Source organism: Stegostoma tigrinum, chromosome 16 (genome assembly GCF_030684315.1).
Source record: "Stegostoma tigrinum isolate sSteTig4 chromosome 16, sSteTig4.hap1, whole genome shotgun sequence".
Classification (NCBI taxonomy): domain Eukaryota; kingdom Metazoa; phylum Chordata; class Chondrichthyes; order Orectolobiformes; family Stegostomatidae; genus Stegostoma; species Stegostoma tigrinum.
Genome location: NC_081369.1, coordinates 45,531,066 through 45,550,863, shown reverse-complemented (window position 1 = coordinate 45,550,863; position 19,798 = coordinate 45,531,066). Strand labels below are relative to the sequence as shown.

General features: G+C 42.7%; 1 protein-coding gene across 2 annotated transcripts in view; it reads right to left on the bottom strand.

Moving 5' to 3' along the window:
- The window catches only part of LOC125459986 (beta,beta-carotene 15,15'-dioxygenase-like), a 30,736-nt gene extending 25,264 nt beyond the window's left edge, over nt 1–5,472 (bottom strand). For both annotated transcript variants that reach the window (XM_059651739.1, XM_059651740.1), the window contains exons 1-3: nt 5,020–5,472; nt 3,912–4,040; nt 1,904–2,033 (exon numbers count right to left, since the gene is read on the bottom strand). In XM_059651739.1, coding sequence (XP_059507722.1) covers nt 1,904–2,033; nt 3,912–4,040; nt 5,020–5,083 — 323 coding nt within the window. In that variant the 5' untranslated portion in view covers nt 5,084–5,472. The remainder of the gene's footprint in view (nt 1–1,903; nt 2,034–3,911; nt 4,041–5,019) is intronic.
- Nucleotides 5,473–19,798: the final 14,326 nt, after the last annotated feature.

Here is a 19,798-nt window from a genome sequence, read left to right as displayed (position 1 = left end):
AAAGTGCTTATGATTGAAGAACAGCAGAAGAAAGGCGTTTATGACTGGAGAGACAGTGAAGAAGGCAGGGCATTTCAGAAGAATGACAACTTTGACTGACTAAGTTTTTTTTCTTACTACTTGGATTATAAATATGGGACTTAAGTTTATTGGAATAGCACACCAGTAGAATTTAGTTCAGTTAGGGAATAATTAGGAGTTAGGGAGAAATTGTTTGGTTTGATAGTAGTTCTGTTAATGTGTTCAGTTAGATTACAGTTAAATAAATAAATTGTTACTTGTTACCTATAATGGGGAGTATCAGGAATTTCTTCAACCTCCCCTTCTCCATAACAAGAGATAAAAAGTGCTCAGCAGAGGTGTTGAATATAACTTATCAGAAGATTTTTAATAATTCCATCTGAATAATTCAGGTGTATGGAATATGAGGAAATGCAAGGACACAAACGTGGCAGCCAAGAAATAAAACATTAGGATCACTGAGTTTTGCTGTAACTACAGGAAGTGGTGAATCTTCAATAATGGGTTAAGACCTGTCCTTGGTATGACCAGATAATTGCGGCTGCAAGGAATAAGTCTCCAAATTTGCTAATGTTACAAAAGGAGAAGAAGATTCATAAAACAATGCAAATGATTATAAAATAATTAAGGAAGGAATGGATAAGATAATAAATGATGCAATGTCATGTGCAGAGACATTCAATGATAATGTATGGAAGAAAATTAACAAGGAATAGATATTTGTACTTGGTACAAGGATTCTCAAGACTATTTGTTTAGGTGGGCAAAGGTCTAGGAATACAAACTTCCTTCCTAACAACATTGTGGGTCTACCTAAATTCGTGGAGTGGTTCAAGAAGGCAGCTCAATGTCACCTTCTCAAGGGAAACTGGGATGGACAATAAATGCTGGCCCAATCATCAATGTCCACTTCCCATGAATTATTTTTTTAAAAATACCAGTGTAGATAGGTAAAGCCATAACTTGAATATTGGTTTATAAATAAGGTCATGGAGTGGAAGAGGTATAAAGTAATGATGAATTTAAATAACAATGTTGTTACATCACAGTTTTAGAGTGCTGTGTACAGTTGTGGGCACTTTTTCCTATTAAAGGCATTAAAGCCATTGAGGCATTTTAGTTTAAGGAGATACTTGAGAAACCATTACCACTATCACTGCAAAATAGAAGGCTATAATATATGCAATATAAGTTTGTTAAGTTGTAAAAAGTTCTAATAGGGTGAATCGTGTCAGACTGGCTTCTCTATTTGGGAAGTTGATGATAAAATGCGACATGTTAAAATCATTACTTAGGAAGTGAGAAACAGTAGTTTAGTTCAGTGTGGACTTGTTGGGCCGAAGGGCCTGTTTCCACACTGTAGGGAATCTAATCAAAGGCATTTGCCTGTGGTCTGTTGTGAAAATGGAGCGCTTGCCACTGGAACTGACTTGAGACGAAACCTAATACTTCCTTCAGGTGAAACAGACTTCATTTTGAAACGAATAAAGGTAGAAGGCTATAAGAATATTATAGAATAGTAATATAAGTTTTTGATTGCTCCAGGAAAGGGTCGGCATTGCAAACAGTGGGCCAAGCAGCATCTTAGGCGCACAAAAGCTGATGTTTCAGGCCTAGACCCTTCATCAGAAATTTTTCTGATGAAGGGTCCAGGCCTGAAACGTCAGCTTTAGTGCTCCTAAGATGCTGCTTGGCCTGCTGTGTTCATCCAGCTCCACACTTTGTTATCGCAGATTCTCCAGCATCTGCAGTTCCCATTATCTCTGATTGCAAACAGGCGTGATTGCCTCACTTTGTGCTGCAAATTTCAATTATTCTGCGACAACGATCAATTTGTTAACCAAAGTAAATAGGAACAATCAGTAGCTCACTTCATGCTTACTTAGAAAAAATATTCTTGCACGGATCTGGGTAAGCCATTGTGCCGAATTCTGACACCACAATCCTGTTAGCTTCTATGTTAGACTTGTAAGTATCGCTGCGAAGATACTTACTTCTGTAGAACACCTCACCTGGGTTTAAGAATATAAAAAAGCTAGTTACCACTGTGGCTAGTAGAAATCAATTTCCAATTACCCATTCTTGTCTAGGAAACTTGGAAGCTGAATTGTGTGGTGATTATTCGCGTTGTATCTTACAGCTTTATAGGAGCTGCACTATATTCATTAGCCACCAGTGATCTTCCTTCCAAATGCAAGTTCATCCAATTCAGATTTGGAAATCACTGTGTCTGATTAATGCAATAACATTAATGTCAGTTATGTATTTGTTTATCTGTAGCTGGAATGATTTTCACTCCCTAATTCATTTTGAGGCAGCATTTCATATTCCTATGAGGATTGGTGAGGCCATTTTTGGAATACTGCTTTCAATTCTGGGCTCCCCACTACAAGAAAGATGTTGTGAAACTTTAAATGGTGCTGAAAAGATTTACAAGGATGTTGTTGAGGTCGGAGGGTTTGAACTACAGGAAGAGGCCGAATAGGCTGGGGTTAATTTCCCTGAAACTTTGGAGGCTGAGGGGCGACCTTACAAAAGTTTATAAAATCATGAGGAGCGTAGATAGGGTGAATAGTCAAGATCTTTATTCCAGAGTGGATGAATCCAAAACTACAGGGTATAGGTTTAAGACGCGAGGGGAAAGATCTAAAAGGGACATATTTTTCATGCAGAGGATGCCGTGCATATGGAATAAGCTGCCAGTGGAAGTGGACGCTGGTATAGTTAATATAGAACCAGTAAAAGATAGGGATAGTCGACCATTGGAAGCTGAGGGTGAAGCTTGCATTTATAACTGAAAAGTGAAATACTTGGAATAGCAAGGCCTATAATTTTATTTCAGTTGTAAGTTGAAAATAATTCAGAATCTCTTCCCTCTGCTGCCAGCAGCTAAACACAAACTGTCAGACTATCCAAAGCATATTTATTAATTTAGTGTTGCTCTTGTAATGTTATATTAACCAGTCACTGGTCTCATAATAGTACAGTGGTTAATACTGATGCCTCACAGTGCCAGGTTCGATTTCAGCCTTGGCCAACTATCTGTGTGGACTTTGCACATTCTTCCCATGTCTGCATGAGTTTCCACCAGGTGCTCCAGTTTCCTCCTACAGTCCAAAGATGTGCGAGTCAGGTGGATTGGTCATGCTAAAAATTGCCCTGCAATGTGCAGGCTAGGTGGATTAGTCATAAATAACAGGAGTTAGAGTGGGGGGAGGGATTTTCTGCAGAGGTTCATGCTGACTTGATGGGCTGAATGGCCTGTTCTGCACTATAGGGATTCTATAATCTCAAAGCAGCAGAACACTCTACATGGAAGCAAAATCCTACTTTAAATGTGTCTGGGCCACCAAATGAAACCCGCACTGAAAACCCCTCTAGGTAGTCTTTACTTTAAAGGACACTGTATACATTAAGAGGAGAATAGAAGTTTTGTGAGAAAGTATTTGAGGAAAAGGGACTAATTCCCATGAATCCTCACTCACTTAATCAGCTGCTTAATGGCTTTCAAAACTAAAAATGAGTGAAAGCTGTGTGACCAAACAACCTACCACTAAGATGTTAACTGTACTGTGATGAATTTTATCTTAATTTTACTCTTTAAAATTATTATGTATGACTTCTGTCATTAATGTAGGTGTTGTGGTGGGTGACGTATAAAACATTTCAGTTTTTCATGTAAAAGTACACATGACAATAAATTTCTATTCTATTCACTGTGTTTGACAGGTCATTTGTAAATAATGTTCAAACTGATTTTGATTGCAGATTACATGCTTGATGAAAAATGCATAGCATATCAAACCAAGAAGGGAATGTCATATTGACATTCTTTATAAGTATTATTTCCTCGTCTGGAAAGAGGTGAAAAGTGTCCTACACTAACTCACCATTTTGAAATGTGAAACTATGCAACAAGGCCATCCCGTCAAACCAATGATTGTAGACAGTTTCACCAACTTTGTGCATGCCTGGTCCATTTCGAATGAGTGTCCCCTGCAGCCATTGTGGAATGTGACCTATTTAAACGTAAAATAAACAACAGTTAAAATCCGTTTTATGCTGTGAAGAACAATGCAATGTTAATGCAATGTTCACGTGAAGCAGCAAAGGACTTGCAGAGTCTGCGCCACCCATGGAAATAAAATCCATCCCAAGGTAGCAACTTTAAAATCCACCATATACTTTATGTTCCTAATACGATCATAGAACCTCCACACTGCAGAAGCAGGCTATTTGGTCCATCGAGTCCACACCGACCCTACCCACCTCACTACCCTATCGCTGTAAATCTACATTTACCTTTGGCTAATCGACCTAGTCTGCACATACCCAGGCACCAATCCTCGCACACTCACCTGAGTCACCGTCGTCAGTTCAGGCAGAAAGGAGAACAAAATTCATGCATATTTTCATTAAATAAGAATGCATAACATGGTTGCAGCAGTGCGTGCATATTGTTTTCAGGCGGAACCTACAGGCTTGTTTTATTTTAGAAAAAAATATGCGAATGTGACAGGGAACTGAGACCAACTTCTTCAATGCGCGTGCTGATCATGCAGTTTCACCCAGGCGTTATGTTTGTGCCGGCTAAATGCAACCGATGTGAAAAGAAGCACAACTGCTTCTTCCAGAGCTTCTCCCTGCAGTTGGCCTGGTGTGGGACCTTAATCCTACAGCTTCCAGCCCTCAGCACTACCGGGACTCACAAACTAAACACAGCAGCAGCTCCCACCTCCCAGCGCCCTGCGGTAGAACGAGGTTTCCAGAGAGCAGCAAACGCCGCTACTGCTGTAAACAAACACGGGATAAATATTTCAGCGCCTGATCAAAACATCTCTGGGATCTTCACGTTACCAGTCTGGCAAATTGGCAGAGGAAACTCTTTATCATTCCCATTGTCTCATTTATTTGTTTTTGTTGAAGCGTCGAGCAGTTAACACTAAACCGAGTCACACGCAGTTCTTAGTTACATAGTAATACACAATACTTTCTCACCTTCAATTTCTGCTCTGACGGGTTCTGGACATTCCCTTTTGTTGCCTGTGAACAGCGATTGCATGGTGACAGCAGAATAGGGCTCAGACCCTGCTGTTCCGGCGCCTGTACTTGACCAACTCTCTCTCTCTCTTAAGTCTGTCTCGCTTCCCTTTTGTACAACTCGTCGAACCGAGGAGGCGAGTTTCGCGCGGGGTGTGGTGGTGAGGGGGGTGGGGGGGGTGTGGCGAAGTCTGTTTGGCTCACTGTCCCGCCGACGGAGAAAAAGTTGAAATCAAAGCAGACGTCAGTCCGCAATGAGAATTTGTGCTTTCTGCCCACAGATTATCGGACGACTAGAATCGTTCACTTTTCTGCCACACGTTTGTTTTGTTTTGCTTTATTTTTGAGCAGGTGTTCCTGTAAATACCATGTTTGCTGCACACCCCAACACTCACTTTGGAACAACCTCGCAATGCGTGCCGGAACGATTGACTCGATGGGGCGGTTCTGCACTGACCCTGTGATTTATCTACATTACCACAAGTGCTCAATTCCCACCCACCCCGCCGTGTTCTTCTACATTACTCGATCTGGATGTTAACAGAAATATGCTGCAATCCCTTGCTGGTGGGCAGACTGATCCCTCAACATGTCCCAGTGACTGAATGAAATAAAATGACTCTATGTCCGATTGCTTGTAATAAGCTCTGGCTCACTGAAAAACCAGAAAGGTAACTTACCAGTTTCTCTGGTGCAGGGTCAGTAAGGAGCTAGGTGTGTGTAACCGATCAGAACCATCCCACACCAGCTGAAACCTGAAGTAACAAAGATTGATACCTGTCAGATTCCTCGCCTTACTCAGAACAACGGTTAGCATTTTGAGCTGTCCACCTACAGCAGCAACATTACTGAGATGTTGCTGTCAATAAACGTGGGGCTGGAAAAACACAGCAGGTCGGACAGCATCCGCCGGAGCAGGGAACGTTTCAGTCCGAAACCCGTCTGACTCCACCGGTGACCGGTTTACCGATCTGGAAATGCCAGTTGCTGAGGAGTTTAAAATTCTGTGAATTGAATAAATCTGTCTTTTCTCTAGTCATCGTTTATCCGAAGGTTGAGCCATGAATTGGTGAAGAGAGGGTGACCCCGATTGTGGTCCAGGGAGGTAAATGAAGCGTTGAGAGCAGAAATTTGGAAAATGAATGGACAGAGCTGAGGTAACCAAGTGTGGCGCTGGATGAACACAGCAGGCCAAGCAGCATCTTTGGAGCACAAAAGCCGAAACGTCAGCTTTTGTGCTCCTGAGATGCTGCGGGGCCTGCTGTGTTCATCCAGCTTCACACTTTGTTATCTTGGATTCTCCAGCATCTGCAGTTCCCATTATCTCTTGACAGTGCTGAGGGCCCCGTTTAACAGGGAGAGGGAGATCCTTGGTTGAAGGTAAAGGAAGGCATGTCCTAAACATTGTGAAAGAAAGTTTAATTGGAACAGATGCAACAAAAGAGTAGAAACTGGAAAAATGGAATATAGTCTTTCCATCTAGAACAGGTAGCATTGTAGATTTGTTTAGGAATGGATAGACCAAGTCGTCCAGTTATCATAAACTTGGTGATAGCAAAATAACTGGAAAAATTCAGAGGGACAGGATAAAGTCATTTAAAATGTTGTGAACGAATCAAAACTAACCAGGACGTATTTATTAAGCAAAGGTGATGTTTGACGAACACCACTGACCCCTTTGAAGATATAACAATGAGTTTTGATAAAGGTTGTGCATTTCATTAAGTCATGCACATATTTTAGCAAGGATTTTGATACATTCCCACAAGGTTGATTAGTCACAAACGTAAAAAGGCATGGGATACAGGACAATGTAGCAAGTTGGATCCAAAACTGTCTGTGAAGTAGTAAGCAAAAGGCGATTGTCAATGGGTGTTCTTGTCTGTGGAAAGCTGTTTCCAGTTAGGTTTCATAGGGCTTGGTACTACATCTCTCGCTATATATAAATATAGGTGGTTGATTGAGAAGTTTACAAACAATATACAAGTTGGCAATAAAGAACAAAGCTGTTGACTACAGAAAAACAAAAGATAAGCCAGGTGGGTAGAACATTAGTAAATGGAGATAAATCTGGAGAACGGTGAGGTGATGCAATTGGGAAAGTCTAATGAGACAATAATTAACGGTAGAATACTGAAAAAAGTAGCAGTATAAAGGGCCCTTGGAGTTCATGTTCTCAGATCTTTGCCTTTATTAGCTGAGGCAGAGAATATAAGAACCAAGACATGAGTCTGGAACTACACAACACTAGTTAGGCTTGAAGCTTTGATCACCGCAATATAGGAATGACATCATTGCACTGGAAAGCATGCAGAGGAGATGTAGGAGAATGCTGCCTGGACTGAACAATATTATTTATGGGGAAAGACTGGATGGGCCCAGAGTTGTTTTGTTGGTCTGAAGGAGACATAACTGAATTGTATAAAATTAAGGATTTTGAAAGAGTGGATAAGAAGGCCCTATTCCTCAAAGAGCAGGGTCCTTAACTGGGGACATAAATTAAGGGAAGAGAAATTTAGTGAGAACTCACTACTTGAAAAGATGTTAAGGGCAGAATCACTCGTAAGATTTAAAATGTATTTGAATGTATACAAAATTTAAAATGTGTTTGGATATACACTTCAAGGCTACAATAAAAAGCTGAAAAGTGGATATAATCTGGATGGCAACTTGCTAGCCATATTGAAATGATAAGTAGAATGTCTCCTTCTGTGTTGTAAATTTATAATATTGTATGATTCAAAAAAATTGACATTTTCAAAGTATTAACTTATTTTACCTGAATTCTCAGTATCTAAGTTTTATAAAGTCACAAAATTCACTAATAACGAGATTGAAAGTAGTCATTTCCTTTCCACAAATCTGAATAATTAATTTATTGTCTCCATTTTTAACCTGTGTCCTCAAATTGTTCTGTGAAGCAGGAATTATAACCAAACTTGCAAAACTGACATCTCATCAAACTGCTATTTTTCCTGACTATTAAGCACCTAACAAAAAAGTTTTAATTGAGCCGATTAGTCATCTGACTTCCAACTGTGTCAGAGGTGAATGAACACTTCTCTGACCTGATTGGCACACACTATAAATGCAGTTTGGTTTAAAAAAATGAGATTAGAGTACTAGTTGGCTGTTCACTGGATGGCCCATGGAATTTCTAAGTTTGAATCTGAACGTTAGAAAGTGAGGATGACACTTCCACTCAATCACTCTATTTAAACTGTAATATTTATTTCAGTGACATTGCTGGTATTACATTGATCATACATCACATTCTATAGATATAAGCCAATGTGTAGCACCTGTAAATAAATCATGCATACTTCTTTCCTATTCTGTATATCATTTAAATCAATCACAATACTCAGTGAAGCAATATTTAGGAACAAATAACAACTTGATTGGAATTCTGTTCTACTCACAGTATTCTAACTCATCAATATTTTATAACTTTGAATGTATTAGAGTTTAGGTCATTTTGTTCTTTGGCCTAACGAAGTATTGTCAGAGTGAACGATAATAATTGCTTCATAGCCATTAAAATGAGCCCAATTTCACGCTGGACGCTATTGGAGCAAAATAAAGGATGTTGTTGCTTTACCATAAATAAGTACATGTCACTCTAGGAGTTTGTATGCAAATTATTTTAATACTAATCTATCTGTAAGGTTGATCAATAAAATTATGTCTCCTGGTACTGCTATTGCAAAGTATAAAATTAATAAGTTGAAGGAAATGAGTCAGTGTGGAGGGATTAAAAATGTTTGAATCGAGAGGGAGGGAACGTGTTTTCTTTAACAAAACCCTGATAGGGAACTTGATAAACTGTTTAGCACTGTATGCATTTTGGTCAGGCCATTTAACACCAGCTCAACTCCCTTGACTGTACTTTGCGGAGGGGGTGGGGGGGCTGCGACTGTTGTCCATGAATCTGGTCGGTAATGATGTAATTGCAATGTAAAGACACAATTCCTTTCTGAGATAATGGGCTAGTGGTAATGTCACTGGCCTGGTGATCAAGACTAATACTTGTGAGCTAACAGGTTAAAATTCACCTGGGCAGCTGGTGAAATTTAAATGCATTCAGCTGATGAAAGTCAGGATAGAGTTAAAGAGGTAATGTGAACTGCAGATGCTGAAGAATCCAAGATAACAAAGTGTGAAGCTGGATGAACACACCAGGCCAAGCAGCATTTCAGGAGCACAAAAGCTGACGTTTCAGGCCTAGACCCTTCATCAGAGAGGGGGATGGGGAGAGGGTTCTGAAATAAATAGGGAGAGGGGGGAGGCGGACCGAAGATGGATAGAGGAGAAGATAGGTGGAGAGGAGAGTATAGGTGGGGAGGTAGGGAGGGGATAGGTCAGTCCAGGGAGGACGGACAGGTCAAGGAGGCGGGATGAAGTTGGTAGGTGGGAAATGGAGGTGCGGTTTGAGGTGGGAGGAGGGGATAGATGAGAGGAAGAACAGGTTAGGGAGGCGGGGATGAGCTGGGCTGGTTTTAACCTCATCCCGCCTCCTTGACCTGTCCGTCCTCCCTGAACTGACCTATCCCCTCCCCACCTCCCCACCTATACTCTCCTCTCCACCTCCCCACCTATACTCTCCTCTCCACCTATCATCTCCTCTATCCATCTTCGGTCCGCCTCCCCCTCTCTCCCTATTTATTTCAGAACCCTCTCCCCATCCCCCTCTCTGATGAAAGGTCAAGGTCCGAAACGTCAGCTTCAGGATAGAGTTAAAGGTTGGTTTCAGCAATGGTCCCATGAAATTATATTCAGTTGTTGTTAAAGAAAATTCACCTGGTTCACTAAAATCCTTCAGGGCAAGAAACCTGCCATTCCTACATGGTTGAGCTTACATCAATTCCAGACCACACAATGTGGTGGACTCTTTAATGTCCTAGTAATGACATACTGTTGTACCAAACCACTAAAGGAAGTTCAAAAAGGAATAAAAGCTGACCGAAAATCTTACATCAATGAAGGATCAACAGTACATCTCCATTTCTCCTGTCAATCTTGTCCAGTCCTCCCTCTACACTAATATCTGAGGTCTTGTACCAAAATCAGGAGAGATGTCAAGCAGTAGCCTGACATAATCACACTCACTGAACCATACCTTACAACCAATGACCAAGACATCATCGCCACATCTCTGTCAAGTCCCACTGTCAGGGTATTAATTGTGTAGATTCAGAAATAAGTTGCCCTGGGAGCCATCAACATTAACTCTTGCATTTTGGAAAAAAGAATACAGGCATGGACTATTTTCTAAACGGTGAGAAAATTCATAAAGCAGAAGTACGATGGGATCAGGGAGTGTTGGCCCAGGATTCTCTAAAAGTTAACTTGCAGGTAGAGTCCGTGATTAAGAAAGTGAATGTAATGTTGTCATTTATCTCAAGAGGGTTGGAATATAAAAGCAGTGATGTGCTACTGAGACTTTATAAAGCTCTAGTTAGGCCCCACGTAGAATACTGTGTCCAATTTTGGGCCCCACACCTCAGGAAGGATATACTGGCCCTGGAGCGTGTCCAGCGGAGATTCACATGGATGATCCCTTGAATGGTAGGTTTAATGTACAATGAATGGCTAAGGATCCTGGGATTGTATTCATTAGAGTTTAGAAGGTTGAGGGGTGATCTAGTAGAAACTTACAAGATAATGTATGACTTAGAAAGGGTGGAAGCTGGGAAGTTGTTTCCGTTAGGTGGGGAGTCTAGGACCTGTGGGCACAGCCGTAGAATTAGAGGGGGTAAATTTAAAATGGAAATGAGGAGGCATTTCTTCAGCCAGAGAGTGGTGGGCTTGTGGAATTCATTGCCACAGAGTGCAGCGGAGGCCGGGACGTTAGATGCCTTCAAGGCAGAGATCGATAAATTCTAGATCTCACAAGGAATCAAGGGCTACGGGGAGAGTGCAGGGAAGTGGTGTTGAAATGCCCATCAGCCATGATTTAAATGGCGGAGTGGACTCGATGGGCCGAATGGCCTTACTTCCACTCCTATGTCTTATGGTCTAACTCCAAACTCCATGAAGTTTCAATAAATGAGCTTAAACATGGGTAAGGAGACCTTTTCACCTATTATCACTTACTATATACCACCCACAGTTGATGAGTTAGTACTTTGCTGTGTTGAACATTTCTTGTAGTAAGCAATGAATGTGGCAAAGGCTCAGAATGCACTCTGTGTGGGGGGACTTCCAATGGCTTGGTAGCACTTCTACTGACTGAACCCTGAAGGACAAATATGCCAGACTGACCAATGTCAGGTGGTAATGGAACAACTAGAGGAGAAAACCTATTAGACCTCATCCTCACTAATTGTTGAAGATACATCTGTCTACGACAGTATCCCTTGATATCACCAGTGCATGATCCTTCTTTTTAGGAAAACTCCAATGTGTTCTGTGGCATTACCTCTGTGCTAAATGGACAAATTTACAACAGATTTAATTTCTCAAAACTGGACATCCATAAGTTATAGTGGGCCACCACCATCAGCATCAGGTTCAATCAGAGTCTATAAACTCATTCCCACGCTACAACGGTCAACAACACAAGTGCTGAACATTGGTTCAATAAAGAGTGCAGGAAGGAATGCCAGGAACAGCACTAGGCTTAGATAAAAATGATGTGTCAACATTGTGATGCAACAATTCGGGACTACTTGTGAGCTAAAAAAATGGAAGCAACATACATTAGGCAGAGCCAAGGGATACCACAACTAATAGATTAGATCAAAACTCTGTAGTCCTGCCACCTCCAACTGTGAATAGAGGAGGGTAATTAAACAATTTACGGGTGGTGGCAGATATACAAATATTCCCATCCTCAGTGATGCGGAAACCCAATCCATCAGTGCAAAGACTAAGCTGAAGTATTTGCATCCATCTTCAGCAAGAAACAAATAGAAGATCCATCTTGGCTGCCTCCTAGGGTTCCCAGTATCACAAATACCAGTCTTTAGTTAATTTGAGTCACGCCATGTAGCATCAAATGGCTAAAGGAACTGAAAACTACAAAGACTATGGGATCTGACAACATCCTAGCAATGATACTTAAGACTTGTGCTCCAAAACTAACCCCTTACCAAGCTATCAGAGATAATGGGAACTGCAGATGCTGGAGAATCCAAGACAACAAAATGTGAGGCTGGATGAACACAGCAGGCCAAGCAGCATCTCAGGAGCACAAAAGCTGATGTTTCGGGCCTAGACCCTTCATCAGAGAAGGGGATGGGGTGAGGGTTCTGGAATAAATAGGGAGAGATGGGGAGGCGGACCGAAGATGGAGAGAAAAGAAGATGGGTGGAGAGAGTATAGGTGGGGAGGTAGGGAGGGGATAGGTCAGTCCAGGGAAGACGGACAGGTCAAGGAGGTGGGATGAGGTTAGTAGGTAGATGGGGGTGCGGCTTGGGGTGGGAGGAAGGGATGGGTGAGAGGAAGAACAGGTTAGGGAGGCAGAGACGGGTTGGACTGGTTTTGGGATGCAGTGGGTGGAGGGGAAGAGCTGGGCTGGTTGTGTGGTGCAGTGGGGGGAGGGGACGAACTGGGCTGTTTTCTCTCCATCTTCGGTCCGCCTCCCCCTCTCTCCCTATTTATTCCAGTTCCCTCTCCCCATCCCCCTCTCTGATGAAGGGTCTAGGCCCGAAATGTCAGCTTTTGTGCTCCTGAGATGCTGCTTGGCCTGGTGTGTTCATCCAGCCTCACATTTTGTTCCCTTACCAAGCTATTGTGGGCAGCAACAATACCAGCATTTATCGACAATGTGGGAAATGTGCACAAATGTCCTACCCACAAAGACCAGGACAAGCGAATCTGCACCAGCATCCTCTCGAGCATCAGCAAATTGATTTAGGATGTTGCTAACAGTGCTGTCAGATGGCACTTGCCCTGTAATACCCTGCTCACAGACACTTAGTACTTGATCTTATTATAAACTTTTGCTTAAGCATGGACATTAGAGCTGAACTCAAGAGGTGGAGGTAAAAGTAAAAGTTACTATCCTCAACATCAAACAGCATTTGACCAAGTGTGGCATGGCAGAACTCTGGCAAAATTGAAGGCCTTGGAAATTGAGACAGAAAACCCACCAGTGGTCACAGTCATACCTCGCACAAAGGAAAGTGGCTGTGGTTGTTGGATGCCATGGGCACTAAATGCTAGTCAGTGATTCCCATATCAGGTGAAAGAGTCAAAAAAGAAAGCCATAAACTCAATTGGTCTAGTTATTTATATATCATAACAACAAGACAGAGGTTGGCAATTCTGAGACAAGCCAATCACCTCCTGGTTCCCAAACTCTGTTCATTGTTTGCAAATTATAAGTCAGGCGTGTAATTGAATCTCTCCTGTTGTCTGGGTCAGTATGGCTCCAACAACATTTAAGAAGTTCAACACTATCTCAAAGCAGAAACAATAACGGACATTGCTGGAAAAGCTCAGCAGGTCTGGTAACATCCGTGAAGAGAAATCAGAGTTAACGTTTCAGGTCCAGTGACCCTTCCTCAGAACTGATATCAGCTAGGAAAATGTTGGTTTATATGCAGAAAATAGGGTTGAGGTGGAAGAAGGAAATGATAGGTGGGGTAGGGCCTAAAGTGAGAGAACAGTTGAATTGACAAAGGAATGGATAACGTTCTGGCTCGGAGGGTAAATACCTGTTAAAATAACAATTGGTAGTGTTTAATGGCAGACTATGTGATAACGAAGCCTGGTGTGTAGGATAGGGGGCTAAGATATGGGAGAGTTTAGGCCCTAAAATTATTGAAGTAAATATTGAATCCAGAGGGCTGTAGGATCCCCAAGTGCAAAATGAGGTGTTGTTCCTCCGAGTGAAAGTCAGCACAAGCTGAACACTGCAGCAAGCCTGAGGCAGAGATGATGGCCAGGGAACATGGCGGTGTGATAAAGTGATAGGTTACTGGACGCTCAGGATCTTTTTCGCGATCAGAACGTAGATGTTCTCTGAAACACTGCAGCAAGCCTGAGGCAGAGATGATGGCCAGGGAACATGGCGGTGTGATAAAGTGATAGGTTACTGGACGCTCAGGATCTTTTTCGCGATCAGAACGTAGATGTTCTCTGAAGCAGTCAGCCAGTCTACACCTCGTTTCCACAGTGTAGAGGAGACCGCATTGTGAGCAGCGAATGTAGTAGACTAGATTCTGTGAAGTGCAGGTAAAGCGTTGCTTCACCTGGAAGGTATGTTTGGCCCCTTAGATAGTGGTGAGGGAGGTGGTAATTGGGCAGGTGTTACACCTCTGGCGGTTGCAGGGGAAGGAGCTGTGGGGCTGAGGAGTGAAGGAAAAATGGACAGGGTGTCCCAGAGAGAACAGTCCCTGTGGAAGGTGGACAAGGGAGGAGAGGGAAATGTGTGGTCTAGTGATGGCATCTTGCGGGAGGTGGCGGAAATGGTGTCTGATGATGGATCACTCTTGTGTGACGGAAGAGAAGGGGTAAGGGCAGAAGTGTGGGAGATAGTTTGGACCTGGTTGAGGGCCCTGTCAACAACGGTGCTGGGAAAACCCCAGTTGATGAAGAAGATGGACATTTCAAAGGGTCCCTTGTCGAAGTTGGCCTCATCTGAACATATGCAAGAATGGTGATGGAAGAACTGGGAAAACAGAATGGAGACTTTACAAGAAGCAGGGTGCAAGGATGTATAGTCCAGTAGCTGTGGGAGTCAGTGTGTTTATAGTGGATATTAGTAGCCAGTCTGTCTCCAGAAATGGAAACAGAAATGTCAAGGAAGGGAAGGGAGGAGTCAGAGAGAGCCCAGGTGGAAATGTGCGTGGGGTGGAAATTGGAAGCGAAATCGATGAACTTTTCCAATTCTGGATGAGAGAGGGAAGCAGTATTGACAAGGTCATTGATGTATCAGAGAAAGAGTTGTGGCTGGGAGCAGGAATAGGACTGGAATAAGGATTGTTCCACGTACCCCACAAAGAGACAGGCATAACTGAGGCCCATGTGAGAACCTATAGCCACCCCACTATCCTGAAGAAAATGAGAGGAGTTAAAAGTTGTTCAAGGTGAGGAGGAGCTCAGCCAAGCAGAGGAAGGTGGCGGGGGGGGGGGGGGGGGGGGCAGAGGATGGGGCCAGTTCAGGCCTTTGCTCCAGAAAGAAGTGGAGAGTCCTGAAACTATCCTGATTGGGGAATGGAAGTGTAAAGGGATTGAACATCCAAGGTAAACAGGAGGCTGCTAGAGCCTGCAAACTGGAAATTCCAAAACTGGCATAAAGTGTCAGAGGAATCGCAGATGTAAGTGGGCAGGGACTGGACTATGGAGCAAACATCAAGTCAAGATAGGAAGAGATGTGTTCTGTGGGACAGGAGCAGACCGAAACAATGGGCAGTGCTGTTTGTCAATTTTCCGAAGGAGGTAGAAGCGACCTGCAAAGGGTTGGGGAACTTTCAGCTTCGAGCCATTACGTGAGGTTGGGGGTGGGGTGGAGATCACCAGATGAAATTACTGTAGTTGATACAATGGCCTGATCTTCCATGGTGGGGTCATGATCCAGGGGAAGATAGGAGGGGGGAGGTATCTGAGAGCTGGTACTCAGCCTCCACAACGTAGAGTCAGTGCACCAGACTACAACAGTGCCACCCTCATCGATTGGCTTAATGACACAGTCAGGCTTAGATCTAAGTGCTTGGCGTGCAGTCAATTTGGAGAGAGATAGGTTGGATTGTGTGGTGGTGGGGTTGCAGAGATATTGAGGTGACCAATGTCATGTCAATGAACAGGTTGAGTGCAGGTAAAAGCCCAGTGGGAGGGGTCACGGTGGAGGGAGAGTGTGGGTGATGGGCAAAGGGGTCTGTTGGACCGCAGGATGATCTTGTCCAAAGAAATGGGCATGGAGGCAAAGACGACTGAAGAAGAGTTTGATGTCATGTCGTGCCCAAAATTCATTAAGATGGGGATGCAGAGAGATAAAGCTGAGACCTTTGCTGAATACAGAATGTTCTACATCAAAGAGCAGAAGATTAGGAGATATTCAATACATGACAGGAGGTGGAATTGAGGGAGGAGATGGAGTCAGAGGAAAGGGAAGAGGAAGTTTACAGACGGCTGTGGTTATCCCCGAGTTGTTACATCGTGTATGCCTTGATGCCTGAAAGGAAAAGGTCCCTTCCACAGGGACTGTTTCCCTCCAAGACACGCTGGTCCACACTTCCTTCATTCACAACACCATCCCTCAGCCCCACAGCTCCTTCCCCTGCAACTGCCGAAGGTGTAACACCTGCCCTGTTACTTTCTCCCTCCTCACTAGCTAAGGGCCCAAACATACCTTCCAGGTGATGCAGCACTTTACCTGCACTTCATACAACCTTGACTACTATATTTGCTGCTCACAATGTGGTGTCTTCTACATTGGGGAAACTGGGGGTAAACTGGGTGACTGCTTTGTAGAACATCTATATTCTGCTTACAAAAAAGACCCCGAGCTTCCAGTTGTTTGCCACTTTAACATACCACCCTATTCCCTGGCCAACAGCTGTATCTCTGGATTGCTACAGTGAAAATACACCTCATTTTCCACCTGGGGACCCTGCAGCTCTCCAGACTCAATATCGAATTCAATAATTTTAGGGCCTGAACACTCCCATGTCCTAGCCCCCAACTCCACACACCAGGCCTTGTCATCACAGTCTGTCATTCCACACTACCTGTTGTGAGCTACCAACAGCCCCATTAAGTGTTCTGAGGAACGGTTACTGGACCTGACACGTTAACTCTGAATTTCTTCATAGATGCTGCCAGAATTGCTGAGCTTTTCAAATAATTTTTGTTTTTGTTCCCATGAATAGCTATTCAACCTACTGGACAGATCGTTATCCAAACCTTTGTCTAACTGTTCCTCTCTCTCTCTTTGGGCTATATCCCCACTCATTGTTTAATCCTTACCCCTCCTCCCCACCTATCGTTTACTCCTGACTCCTTCCCTCCACCCAATCTTCTGCATATAAACTGACATTTTCCTAGCTTTGAGATATCAAGGTGTAGAGCTGGATGAACACAGCAGGCCAATCAGCAGAGGAGCTTCTCATGAAGGCTCATTGGACCCAAAACGTTAACTCTGATTTCTGCTCACAGATGCTGCCAGGCCTGTTCAGCTTTTCCAGCAGTCTCTATTTTTGTTTGAGATTTACAGCATCTGCAGTTCTCTCAATTTTTACTATCTCAAAGCAATCCACTTAATATCTCTACATCACTGTCTCAAATATTCATTTACTTCACCAACAGTGCACAGTGGCAGCATTGTATATTAGCTACAAGATCGACAGCACCTTACAAACTCATTACCACTACTATCTTGGACATGGACAGCAGGCACATTGGAAGACTGACATCTGCAAGTTCCCCTCGATCTGCACACCTTTCTGACTTGAAACTATAATTACTGTTCCTTCACTGTCACTGGGTCAAAATCCTGAAAACCTCCTTCCTCACAGCCTTGTGGGTGTACTCATAAATCACACCTGATGAAGCTACCAAACTGGCTTATTGTGTGTCAAACAGTGTAAGCAGCCAGCAATTAGGCAGAGTCAAACAATTCCACAACCAATGGATTAGATCTAAGGTCTACAAACCTGAAACACCCAACCACGAATGGTGGTGGACCATTTAATAACTCATAGGAGGCAGCTCTACAAATATCCTCATCCTCAATGATGGAAGAGCCCAGCACAACAGTGTAAAAGGTAGAGCTGATGCATTTGCAACAATCTTCAGCCAAAACTGCTGGATATGCACGAGTCATCTTGGACTCCAGTCTTCAGCTAATTGGTTCACTCCACATGGTATCAAAAAACGGAGGCACTGCATACAACAAAGGCTATTGGCCCTGACTACGTTCTGACAACAGAACGGAAGACTTGTGCTCCAAAAACTTGCCAAGTTGTTCCAGTACAGCTACAACACTGGCATCCACCCACAAATTTGGAAATTTGCCCAAGTTAGTCATGTGCACAAAAGTAACATGATGAACTCAACCAATTACCCCCCTGTCAGTTTATTCGCAATCAAAAGGTAAGGTGATGGAAAGTACCATCACCAGTGCCACCAAGCAGCGCCTTCCTACATTATCACAGGGTGAAAAACATGGAATATCCTCCCTACAGGCATTGTGTCTCTAGCTACAAGTGGACTGCAACAGTTACGGGCAGCAGCTCACTACCACCTTTTCAAGGATAACTAGATATGGGCAATAAGCGCTGCTCCAGCTGACTGCCCACATCATACAAGAGAATAAAAAACACAAGATTACAATACAAGAAGGCATCTTAATACTATCTGCTCGGGCAATTACAGATAGGGATCAAATGTTGGGCAAACTAAATCCTACAAAATCAGTGTTAAATGTAACATGGAAAATTAAAATAAGACTTTTCCTTTGCTTGACATGCCAAAAGTGTAATTTTTTATATTTCATTTTACAGGATGCAAGAAATTCCTGCAATTAGTATTTTACTGTGAATACCGAATTCATCCCACTCCAGTTTAACATCCAGTAACCTATTTTTTTTGGTAAACTTTTGGACACCTTGATATCTCCAACCTTTTGGTGACAGCCTGTTAAAACAGATATGAAGAATGCTCATCCTACATTGTAACCCAGTAGATCCTTGAAGCACACGGAAATAAAATCTGAGTCACCATCGTGAGACACTAAACAAATACATCGTGTAGATTTATAAAATATAAATCATGAGTGATATTGTGAATGGAAAAGCAAAACTTGGCCAAACACCAAGTACTGGCTGTACTCCAAATAGCTCTTCTAATCTAGTATCTTGTGTTAATGCTTGGACTGACTGTCATTGTCAAAATTAATTGAAGCCTTTCAGGAATGCTACATGTGCACCACCTAGTGGTAGGATGCTACTAACTCAGGAGTAAACCATTGGTCTTCTAGGCCTTCGATTAAAGAATGGCAGATCTTAGTCTCAACTGCGCTTTTCTACCCTTTACCCCAGAACTCGCTATGAGTCAGATTTCTGAACCAGTTGGAAATTGGGAAGGATAGAGGTGGAGAGATCAACAAAATGCATTGCAAACCTAAAAAAATCCAAAACAAAAAACATTGGAAATAAGCTCAATTCTTCATGAGAAAAGCCCTTCACGTACAGAATGAGTTGTGAATATTCTGAACTAAAACATTTATGTCCTTTTTTCAAATAAGAAATTGTAGACAGTCCAGATGTCACTTCACCAGTGCTTCATACAAAGATTCTCTGCTTTTATATTTCATTGCCCTTGCAATAAACCTCAACATTCCTAAATTCTTGGCATAATAATCTTTCTGACTCTGGTCCCTTTGTAGAGTAATCTCCTATTTAAAACGCAGTATGCTGCTTTACCATTCTTTTCGCTAAAATGGACATGTTCACACTTTCCTACATAATGATGTCATCTGCCGACTTTTTAACCCAATCACTTAGCCCAACTTTGCCCTTTTGTAGACTCTTACATCCCCATCTTGGTGTCAAGTTACCATGCTCGGCTCTTCATCCAAATCACTATTACAGATAGTAAATACCTGATGCCACAACACTGATACTTGTGGCATTCCATTAGTTATAGTTTCCCAAGCCAAAAATGACCCATCTATCTTTAATCTCTGCTCCCTGCTCATGTACAATACTCTTATCCATGATAATGTTATCTCCTGCACTGTGTGCTCTTATTTTGTGTAGCAATCTCTATTCCTTCTAACAGACAACAG